The sequence below is a fragment of the Triticum dicoccoides genome, chromosome 5B (genome assembly GCF_002162155.2).
Source record: "Triticum dicoccoides isolate Atlit2015 ecotype Zavitan chromosome 5B, WEW_v2.0, whole genome shotgun sequence".
NCBI lineage: Eukaryota > Viridiplantae > Streptophyta > Magnoliopsida > Poales > Poaceae > Triticum > Triticum dicoccoides.
The window spans coordinates 675,298,646-675,310,118 of NC_041389.1; the positions used below are offsets into that span (position 1 = coordinate 675,298,646).

General features: G+C 48.6%; 2 protein-coding genes across 2 annotated transcripts; both read left to right on the forward strand.

Moving 5' to 3' along the window:
- The first annotated feature begins 3,343 nt into the window (after window positions 1-3,343).
- On the forward strand, window positions 3,344-4,089 carry LOC119306627 (cyclin-dependent protein kinase inhibitor SMR4-like). The gene has a single exon (XM_037582801.1). It carries the CDS (start codon window positions 3,442-3,444, stop codon window positions 3,709-3,711), a length of 270 nt encoding a protein of 89 aa, XP_037438698.1. The 5' UTR covers window positions 3,344-3,441; the 3' UTR covers window positions 3,712-4,089.
- Window positions 4,090-4,670: 581 nt separating this feature from the next.
- On the forward strand, window positions 4,671-8,637 carry LOC119312545 (hsp70-binding protein 1-like). Its single transcript, XM_037588278.1, has 6 exons — window positions 4,671-5,024; window positions 5,678-5,820; window positions 6,645-6,695; window positions 6,797-7,018; window positions 7,167-7,269; window positions 7,875-8,637. The coding sequence occupies exons 1-6, from the start codon at window positions 4,924-4,926 to the stop codon at window positions 8,386-8,388; spliced, it is 1,134 nt and encodes a 377-aa protein (XP_037444175.1). The 5' UTR covers window positions 4,671-4,923; the 3' UTR covers window positions 8,389-8,637.
- Window positions 8,638-11,473: the final 2,836 nt, after the last annotated feature.

The following is an 11,473-nucleotide window of genomic DNA, read 5'->3' on the forward strand; positions in this document are numbered from 1 at the left end:
TCTAGACGCCGTCTGTCCGAAGCCTTGCATCGCGGGCCAGATCCGGTGCCCCACGTCCGGATCCGTCCATTCCTGTTGCCCGCGTCTCTTCTCCTCCTCAACTACCGCGAGTCCCATCACCCCCCGTCCCCTGGTCATGGTTCGTTCGGGCTAAAGGAGACGACCAACACCCCTGCCCTGGCCATGGTTATTTCTCTGGTTGCATTAGTGTTGATTCCAGGGGCCAACGTGTTAAGTTTGACTCAGCTGAGTCAGCTTTGACACGGCCCAGGGCCACTGGTGTGATTAAATATAAAACAAGGGGGTTTCTATGAAACAACATGCCAGTTTGGCTTGATGTGTTGCGTTCTGCTAGACTTTGGTACTGACATGCAAAAAAAAATAAAGTTATACTAATTCGTTACCCTAGCCTCAGTTATGGCATCAACGTGCAATTAACTCTAATACTCCCTCCGTTCTTAAATATTTATCTTTCTAGATATTTTAAACGGACTACTACATATGGATGTATATAGACATATTTTAGAGTGTAGATTCACTCATTTTGCTCTGTATGTAGTCATTTGTTAAAATATCTAAAAAGACAAATATTTAGGAACGGAAGGAGTATTTGTTATCATAACTTAGTAGCGATGAGCTGATAATTCTTCATGAACGGGCTTTCTGCGCCTGTGTATGGCTATGAGCCAGGATCAGCGTCGGTGTACCTCGTACACATCTATAGTCGCGCCCGCATGGCCGGCTTAACATTGGGTGACATTTCTCCATTGATTCTCACCTTCGTTTTTTTCTTGTGGTTTTCTTTAGGTTTCTTCCAGGAAGTTGGTGGTTTATCTGCTTTGTTGTTCTTTTTTCACTTTTTTCTTTTCTTCCTTTCTATTCAATTGTTCCTTTTCCTGCCTTTTTTTTTCTTTTATCAGAATTCTATGTTTTGTTTCCTTTCCTAAATATAATTATGTCTAAAAACACATGATTTTCTCTAAAATGTGTGACCTATTTACAATGTAAATATTTTAAAATTTGTGTGAACATTAATTTTTAATGAATACATTTTTTTGAATTATACAAATATTTAAAAAATATATATATACCCGGTTGGAATGTTGGAGTGCGTTGAATTTTTATGATTAGGAGCGCTGGAGACCTGGAGTGCCTTGAATTTTTATCCGGTTGGAATGTGCGACATTGATGTATTACTTTGGATATTCTATTACCGCCACGGTGTTTGAAAAATAGATGGAAAGGTTTCTTTTAGATAATACTCCCTCCGTTCCTAAATATTTGTTTTTCTAAAAAATTTAATAAGTAACTACATTCGAAGTAAAATAAGAGTAGGTGGAAAATTTTATGATAATTTTCTTTTAGTTCAGATCAATTTACTTGGAATCACCTCATGTGAACTTCACGCCATTATCCTCAAATGATGGAAGAAATTTTGTCACCCATTGCCCCATGGTCAACCGTGGTTAGTAAGAGCAACTCCAACGCGGCGACCCATTTCATCCGCGTGCGTCCGTTTGGGTCGGCGCGGTCCGCTTTTCGTCCGCCTGTCGACCCATTCCCGGTTCATTTTTGAGTCGGATTTACGTCGGCACGGACACGCGACGGACGTGCGTGCGCCCGCCTACTCCTTCCCCTGGCCCGCTGGTCGGTGGCACATTGGCCATCCTCTTTCATTCCAGCAACAAACCTTCGCTATGCCTCCTTCGTCGTCGTCGCCGACCATTTCTTCGGCGACTCTGCCAGCTGTCGGCGTCGCAACATCCCCTCTGCAACGCCGCCACCTCCCACGTCGCCCGCCACCGCCGTCTTACCGCCGGGGAACTGAAAGCTTCACACCCCCGCCCCGACATCGGCACAGCCGCGATCCGCGACCAAGAAGCCGCCTCGCCGCCCTGGCCAGATCCTCACCAGCACGCTCATGTCGGCAACATAGATGTATTTTTTTATTCGGCTTGCAAAACTACGTGAGACATTTTTACTTTTATTCAGCATGTAAAACTATACTATTTTATTTGATGAAACTATGCTGTTTATTTGGTTGTGGCCTATATGTTTGTTTGTGAAATAATGCAAAAGTTGTGTGTCAAATAATGCAAAAATTGTGCTATTTGTTGAAAAAGACGGCCATTTGGCCACACCGAAACATCTGGGTCAGCGTGTTGGGCGTACTGCCGATTCAAATCTTAAACAGGATGGACGCAGAGCGGGCGGTCGACCCAAACATATAAAAAACGGACAAAAGGGCCGCTCCGTTTGGGTCGGCGCATTGAAGTTGCTCTAGGAGAACTGGTATTTTTTCCTTCGTTATACAAACGTACGGGTATTTGCGCTGTTCCCAGTAAAAGACAGACGTCCGTCTTTGCTCAGGTGACCGAGAAACGCGCGCTCACGCGGACGCTCCAGCTCGCGAACACGAGGGGCCCTATGCGCAAAACAACCCCATTCTAGCCAATCCACGCGTACAAAAACTGCGCGCGCACGGCGACGCCCGGTCCGGCCTGGGAGCACGAGAAGCTCTGCCGCACCGAGCTCCAGAGCAGCTGTGTGTGTCAATGCGGCCGCGCCACGTACTTCGCCCGGCCACGCTGGCCCGCGCTTTTGCTGCCTGCGCCACGGAGCCGCCTCCACGTGGTCGCCGCCCCCGCCACAACTCCTCTGCATGCGGCGCCGAGCAGAGCAGGACGACCGAGGAGATAGACATGCTCCCTCTCTCTCCCTCCAGTTCCAGGGCATTCTCCCAGAGATAAATCAATGCCTGAGGCCGAGTTTGAACCGCCCGGCTCGCCTCGGATCCACTAAGCCGCCCAGCTGCCTCGTCTAAAATGAAGCCGATGCGACCCTTCGCCGACGCAAAGAACAAAATGGGCATAAATATATTTCGCAGACAGAGAAAAAAGGAATAGTTCGATCGGTGTCTTGGATCCGTACGGCCGGTGTGCAGTGGTTTTCAGGGAGGGCACGATCACGACGCAACGCCAGCCATGATCCATCCCTGGCGGTCGTGTCGCGGGAGCGGGGCGGCCGCAGAGGATCCGAGGCGGGGGCGCTCGCTCTAGACCGTTCCCCCGCTTTCGACCGACGCCGGTTCCCGCGCGTTCGCGACCCCCGGCCACGTACAGCGGCTCTCCTGGCCTGGCTTCCTCACGCGCACCCGCGCTCACCCGTCTCGCCGACAGCGGAGCCCACATACACCGGGGTCCCGCGGTTCATGGCGTAGGTTAGGATACAATCCCAGAGCCGCGTCGCCACCGCAATGCCGCTGTACTCCACTACACCACGCGCTCGTACCGCTATATTACTCCACCGCCCTGGCCGCCGTGGTTGCTCACCTCACTTCATTCACTCTCTCTGCTTGTTCTTGGTAGCTTGCTCACCGGCCAGCTGCTGCTGCTCAAACCAAAACCAGCTTGGCAGGAGAAGGTAGATAGTCCAGGAGGTATGGAGGTGGAGGTGCCGATGGAGTATGGCGTGACGACGACGGTGGGGGAGGAGCAGGGGTGGGAGACGCCGAGGAGGGAGGGCTGCCGCATCCCGGCGGTGCCGACGTGCCCGCCGCCGCCGCCGAGGAAGAAGCCCGCAGTGGAGCTCGGCAGGGGGGCGGCGCCGCGCCGGGAGCCGCCCAAGGGTGGGTACTTCCAGCCGCCGGACATCGAGTCCCTCTTCATGCTCGCGCCGCCGCGGAGGCACACCGCCTCCACCTGCGCGTAAACAAAGTGATCCTCTGCAGACCACAGCAACTAGCTGTCTCCTAGGGAATAGCCACTAGCCATGGACGTTGGCCGCACATCTTGTTTTGGTTTTGGAGAGAGGAAGATGTGCCGGCGCGTCCCTCTTCTGCCTCAGTTCCTGACGCGAAAAATGACAGCACCAAGAAGAATGCTGCTCGTGTGTGTGTCCCTCCCTGGCCCGGCTGGCCATAGGTAGGTGTAGGTAGTTGGGAGGAGTAGGAGTAGGAAAGGTTCGATAGTGTAGCCGTACAGAAGTGTGCATCTACGTGTAGATGTTCTTGCAAAAATGTTCCTCCCTTGTGCTACTTGGCCTTTTGTCCGTCTCAACATTATATCATTGTAAAATTACTTTATTTAATTAATTGTGTCTGTTGAATTTCTAGTTGATTTTTTGTTTCAAACGAACGTAGTTGTTGATCTCTGTCGACGCTTGTCAGTTGCTCCCATGACCATGGGGGATGTTGTGTTTGTGTCGAAGGTTGCCATGCCAAAAAAGGTTGGCTAGCCAAAAGATTGGTTCGAGGTTTTGCAAAAAAGGTTGGCTAGCCAAAAGATTGGTTTGAGATTTAGCAGGGTACACATTGGTGGCAATCCGAAACACAACCCAAATTGATTTTTATTATTTCTAACGTTAATTGTACGGCCGTGATTAGAAATGAATAGATCTAGAAATTTTCTCGAAAAAAACCCCAATCATCTTAGAGGCATATTCTTCTCTCCTGTTTGTTGTTTAACCAGCGTACACGGCCCATAAGAGAGGAGGCATTTCTAGATAAGTGAACGGCCCGAGGGCTGAGCTGTATAGCCTAATATAGCCCAATATAGGCTGGTAGCCCAGTTATTCAAACAGGCCTAGCTTTCCACATTGATCACGGCCCGAAGACCCCGATACAATGACAAACCTCGGAGCCGGCCCAAGACGCTTCTCCTCCTCACCTCACCTCAGGAAGCACACCGCAGGTTCCGGAACACTCCAGACCCCCGCCGCCGCCGAACGGTCCCTCCGTCTCCACCACGCCACGGCCGACCAAGGCGAGGAGAGACCAATCAGAGAGAGCACTACAAAAGGAAGGGGAGGAGCCAGAAGCTATACCACCACCACCACCACTACTTCCCGCGGCAGCGCACGCCTCGAGGCAGATCGTTCTCGCAGCGCCGGCAGCAGCGTCTCTCCGGCGACAGCCGTGAGGCCATGGCCAAGGATGGGGCAGGAGGCGGGCCCGACTGGAACGGCCTGCTCAAGTGGAGCCTCGCCCACGGCAGCGACGGCACCAACCCGCCCCGCGCGCTCAGGTCCGTCCGTCCGCCCAGCCCAGATCCCCTCCCCCCAAACCCCCCTGCCCTACCTTCGTTCCTGCTTATACAGTTACCCGCTCCGTTCCGTTGCTTGGTTCCCGTTTAGATAGATTGTGGGGATGAATCTGGCGCGGGTTTCCAGATTTGAAGCAAGGCTTATAGAGTTACTGGTTCTAGGTTTCTCGTATTCATGTGTCAATTGGGAGGGATTCAGATTTCAAGGCTATGGTTACTGCTGTGTTAGTGCGTGCGTGTGTCAATTGGGATGTTGAGTTAAATTAAATTTAGTGCTACCAGTTTCGTGTTGTGGATGAAGAATCATGATGCTCTAGCTGTATTGTATTGTCTCGCTAAAATTTGTCTGTCATACTTACTGTTTGAATACTGTTCTATACTATTTGCTTGATGCGATTCATTCATCCTGGTGTAGCACTATAGTTATCAATTAAATTAAGCTGTAGTGGCTGCCACTGAGCCATTAATTTGTTTGTTTGTTTGATTCTAGAACTCGAGCTACTGTTCGATCATTGAAGGCTTATTTACTTGTTGGAGCCTTTGAATTTTGTTGGAGATCGAAATGACCGAAAGATATTCCGAGTGGGCGGCGAGTATTCCTGTTGCTAATAGTTCCCCTGATTTTCGGTTTGCAGTGAGGAGGACAGGAAATGGTTTATGGAGGCGATGCAGGCAAATACAGTCGATGTTGTCGGCAGGATGAAGGAGATCGCCCAGGTGATGAAAACCCCTGATGATGTGTTGCAATCTCATGGTGTCACTCCAGAGAACATTGAAGGTACCTTCTCAGGTGTTCCTGCTTTTTATGATCATCATGTGTTCTCAAACCTCATGTTTCTTATCATGCTTCCACATTCCTGTTGTTGTTACCTATAGCTGCTTTTATGTTAGACGTGCAATTTTATACCCTGCAGCCTGTTTGGATGCTATTGTTCACATCTGAGAGCATTTTCATCACTCTGGAGACTGGCTGTTGTGTGCCGTTTGTGCTCTACAACATGCAACTAGCAAATATTTAATGCTTGCAGCTTATATATCTAGGGCTAAGGACACTTGTTTAAGTTCATAGTATTTGCATGCCCTGAGGTGAAGGATATGATAGATAAATAAAATGCAGCACACACTGTGAATGGGTAGGCTTGACATTAGCGATAGGCAGTTATTCCTGCACTGATTTTAACCAGTTGGCTTGCTGTTCTTCTCCATTTATGATGCAAATTTTTATTTTAAATTTTTTACTTGATTGTGCAATATGTGTGCCTTGCGGCATTGGAATTCATACAAGTAATATCTTTGGCAGAAGTAATTGCTGTTGTTTGATAGAAAGTAAGAAATTCATTCTTTGACACTTTCTGATAAACATTTGGGGTGAGGTAGATATTCGTCACAGTCCATGAAGTTTCTCTGTTTGTGTGCTGCTGAATTTGTACCATTCCCACTTCAATTAGAAATGCATCTTATGATGATTATTTTGATCAGACCCTGTTTTTCCTTTCACACCCTTTGTTCATGTATGTTTAAAAGTACCTTTCGCACCCGATTCTGATTTGTCGGTGCATGTTAAAGCCCATTGAGCTAAACATTTTCTAACTTTGTGCGCAGATATGCTTGATGAGTTACAAGAGCATGTGGAATCCATTGATATGGCAAATGGTAAGATCACTGATGAGCCAAATGATGATCTATCTCCTTTTAAATAGTTATAGTGCGGTTAACCATATGGAATTTGTTAAATGTTTGAATTGTCCAAGCAGATCTTCATTCTATTGGTGGACTAGATCCTCTGCTTGGTTACTTGAAAAATTCAAATGCTGGCATCCGAGCAAAGGCAGCAGAAGTTGTCAGTACGGTTGTCCAGAATAACCCGAAAAGCCAGCAACTTGTCATGGAATCTAATGGACTGGAGCCACTATTGACAAACTTCAGGTCTGATCCTAGCACGACTGCACGCACAAAAGCTCTTGGAGCTATCTCTTGTAAGCCATTTCTTCTTTGTCTTTGTCTTTGTCTTTGTGCATTTCATATATGATAAAAAAAATTGCATGCAAGGACCACTAGTTCAACTTCATGTAGTTCTCTTTTGTTGTGCATCCTAATAATTGGTTTCATACCCTTGTGTTGCAGCTCTGATTCGCAATAACCAGTCCGGTCTTGCTGCATTTCGTCTAGGAAATGGACATGCTGCACTGAAAGATGCACTTGGTTCTGATGATGCTAGACTTCAGAGGTATGTTTTGTGGTATTTAGAACCGCTATGTGCCTATCCTACTATGGCACACCATTGCATATTTGCATAAGAGAATTTTTGAATTGGTTGAGTTTGCTAGGATAAGAAATAAGTATACACCAGAACAGTACTCTGAACTTTCTCCCTGTATCCAAGAAATTGTATCTTCTAGCAAGACATTTACAGAGCAAGCAGAAATTGTATATGGGAACAGCTTGCATGTCTACCTTGTCAGTAGAACAGGAATCACTCAGAAATTGTTTTTAGTATTCAAATCATGCAACTCATACATCCTGTTTCTTTTGATAATCTGGCTTTCTATTGTCATAATATCCACCATCAGTTGAACTGGGGCAACCAGGTTCTCTATTTGTCTACATTCGCACACCACTAAAGAGTTATCACAAGAATTCTAGCGCTGTGAATAAACATGTTAAGTTGTTAATCAACCTTGCTAATGAAACTATCCTACCAACATCTGCACGGTTTATTCATGCTGGTGTTTTTGTACTAATTTTGTTGATTCTGGCTAAGAAAATTCTGTTGTTAATTACGCACCTGGAATGTCCATAACGGTAACGGTTGTCCTGTCTGTATCATCTCAGGAAAGCTCTGCATCTCACACAGTACCTGCTGAACAACAAGGCGGATAGGAACGTCGCCACAGAGATTGGTCTTCCGAATCAACTTATACACCTCGCATCCAGCGACGACTCTGGAGTCCGGGAGGCTGCCCTGGGCGGCCTTCTCGAGCTGGCGCGCGACAAGACACCAGCTGCCCGCAACGCTCTACCTGATCAGGACAAGCTGAAAGACGTCCTGAAGAGCCGAATCGAAGGCATCAGCGCAATGGACGCTGACGACCTCCAAGCAGCCCGTGAGGAGCGGCAACTGGTGGACTCCCTCTGGAAGGAGTGCTACGGCGAGCCGTCGTCTCTCAGGGAGAAGGGCCTGGTGGTGCTCCCGGGGGAGGACGCGCCGCAGCAGCCGCCACCGGACGTCGCCGGGAAGATGTTCGAGCCGCCGCTCCGTGCGTGGGCCGCGCCGAGGCCTGCTCCGGCGGAGGACTCCGATTCGGGCAGCGGGAAGAAGGATCCGCCCCTGCTGCTAGGGCCGTGACCGTCTCGGGCTCTAGTTCTTGGTGGAACCCAGCAGATACTGTGGGAAGCTGAAGAGCATGCGTTAATGGTGGAAGTCTAGTGATTCTGCCTGTAGTAAACCTTTATTTTCCACAATGGTTGTACTACGCTGATCAGCTGAGAGGTTGATTCGAGTGTTTTTCTTTTTGCGAGTTTGACAGATGCTTGTGTTATTATTATCCTTTGCCTCTTAAGCAATGATCTTACTGCACGCTTGTTGGGTGCCACATACGGTAGATACAATCTGCAAAGGAAAGTACAGTGAAGTCACCGATCATGCTGGTATGTTACACTTTTTTTTTTCAAAACGGGGGCAAATTTTTTGCCTCACTGCTCAGTTAACTTACGATAAACCGGGTGAAAACCAATATATATGGAGCACAAACAAACTACTCACGTGGCATGAAACCTCACAACTAAACCGGGTGAAAACCAATATATATGGAGCACAAACAAACTACTCACGTGGCATGAAACCTCACAACTAACACCTCTCAACTCCGTAGACGGTCCGCCAAACTCACCAAATAGACGACATCTACAAACTCCGATACTGTTACGGGTCTACTACACCAAGTAAACCCCGACAAGAACACCTCGACACAAGGCATCAAGCACTTTCCAAACCACAACGACAACCCAGTCCAAGAGGACATGCCAAGAAACCGAAGATCATTCATCAAGCAAGCAAGCGACCTGCCCAAACCAGGTCTAGCAACCTCCATATTGGCTAGCAAGCAACAAAGTTTTTTCGCAATGAGAGCATCTGGAGTTAGAGTAGGTGCCAACACAAATGGCTCAATGGTCATTGCCACTCACAGGCGTCACCTGCTTGATGGTCGAAGACGAGGGAAGGGCGACAACATCTAAAACTCCGCGTTCCACGACGCCGAGAGGTAGGCTCTCTGACGCATGAGAAGGCTCCACGGGGGCTTGGTGATGCCAGGTCCACCTTCGAATCCTGAAGAGACCCCAACTTGAGCTGCTCCATCGATAGAGGTGAAACAGATACCACAATACATGCACACACCCAAGGCAGAATACATATGAGCTGAAGATTAGCAACAACGCCCGATACAAGTCCAAGCAAAGCACTTCGCTCGTCATCTTCTATATACATAAATATTATAGAGGTTGTAATACAGAGAATCTGAAATAGCTCTTCACACCAAAACCTTTTAAAATAGTTTTGTTATCTTTTTTGCCAAGAAAAAAAAGGTATAACAGAGTTGTGATTACCTCTTTCATTCTTGCTCTTATCCTCTTAGAGCATCTAAAGATGGATTGAGCTAGTTTGCCCCATATATGTCTAGACAATGTCCGGGCGTGTCCACTCTGAACCCTCATCGTTCATGCACGCAACTATATCCTTCAAATTATCCGGTCAAATGTATGTGATTGATGGGGATGAAAAGAAAAAAAAAGAACTAAAAAATGAGATAAAGTGGGCCGAATGGACACGTCCGACGTGGTGGACTGCTAGACATTTTCAGACGTCCTCATATCCTTCCGCATATGGGCTGAGTTTGAGGGTTTACGGATATCCCAGACATAAGAGACAAAATGGAGGAGGAAGGGATCCAGTTGGGTAACCCTTTTTCTTTCTTTTGCGGTCTTGATAACTGTTTGAGTTATCTGCCTGGATGGAGTAAATTGAAAAGAACCCATCACAATTGGGCAGCTTCAAGAAAAACCATCAGAAAACATGCATTTTGTCGGATGTTTGATGTTTGATGACTTTTGCATAATTACGGTGTTTTTTTTTAATTTACTCGGCTGGATGTATGCCCGTGCAATATCCGTTTATAGATTTCTAGCGTATGTACTCGAAAGGTATGATGTGCCGACTCAAGATAGGACATACTTCCTCCGTTTCATAATAGATGACCCAAATTTGTACTAACTTAGTACAAAGTTGGGTCACCTATTTTGGAATGGAGAGAGTAGCAAGTTTGTGCATGCAATTTTATTTAATACTTGTAGCAAGTTTGTGCGTGCAATTTTATCTAGCTCTGAGAGGCGAGTATGGCAACACACCGAAAATATAGATAAATAAATCAAAATAAGCTATTAATTGTCAATGTTAGATACAAAACAGACAAGATCAGACTTGAACAGAGTATGATATATCATCATGCTATGCAAATCAACCCGCCAATAATTCTTCGGATAAACCAGCGTCCGCCTTTGCCTGTTCAGAAAACCTCCGGGTTGAAGTTCCCCGGCATGGAGGCCCCGCCGCCCGCGTTCCTGAGGTGCATGGACAGCACATACTTGTCCGCCTCGAGCTGCCGGACCTGCTCCCGGTGCTGGGCGACCTGGCCCTGGAGCTCCCTGCCCTTCGCCTCGTCCTCCACGTGCTGCCGGTGCTGGAGCAGCACCGCCTTCTTCAGGATGATGTTCTGCCGCCGGACGTTCTCCAGCTCGCGGTCCTTGTCACCGACTACCCGCGCGGCCCGAGCGCAGACGGCGCCTCCGAAGGCCTCGAGGATCTTCGCGGCGCGGCGCCGGGCGTCGTCCATGGAGGCGGCGCTCGCCATCTCGCCCACCAGGACCTCCGTCCATTCAGCCGCCGATTGTTTTACTACTGCATGGTCGTCGTCTGCGGCGGCGGCGGGCTGCGCCGGGGCGTCCTGAGGAGCGCTGGCCCCGTCGCCGTCCGGCGGGCAATCGAGGCGTAGCTGCAGCAGCCTCTCCAGCACCGCTTGGAAGTCGTCCGTGTCCATGGCGGACGGCTGGCTGGCGACCTCAACTTTTGGCAGGTATGAGAGGCGGGTCGCGTATATATGGGAAGCGATGGTGGGAAACCGAGTAGAACAGTAACTGGCCGGGCTAACGGGCCTGACGGCCCAACCTCGTTTCCGAGTTCGGCCGCGCGGCCCACGTAAAAAAGCCCGGCCCAGGGCTTCCCAACCGCATAGCATTTCTGCATTTTTCTCATTCTCAAAAAAAAAAAAAATTCTGCATTTTTCTCCGCTTTGTAACGAAATCAAATCGAAACCCCGGAATTTTCCAGACCAAACCCCTACCCAGCCCCCTCCGGCACCGGAAATGCGGCGCGGGCG

Excerpts from the sequence above, each read along its gene's own strand:
- LOC119306627 (XM_037582801.1), top strand. The coding sequence starts at position 3,442 with ATGGAGGTGGAGGTGCCGATGGAGTATGGCGTGACGACGACGGTGGGG.
- LOC119312545 (XM_037588278.1), top strand. The coding sequence starts at position 4,924 with ATGGCCAAGGATGGGGCAGGAGGCGGGCCCGACTGGAACGGCCTGCTC. Across the intron at positions 6,696-6,796 it reads ATCCATTGATATGGCAAATG|ATCTTCATTCTATTGGTGGA; the intron begins GTAAGATCACTG and ends TTGTCCAAGCAG. Across the intron at positions 7,270-7,874 it reads GATGATGCTAGACTTCAGAG|GAAAGCTCTGCATCTCACAC; the intron begins GTATGTTTTGTG and ends GTATCATCTCAG.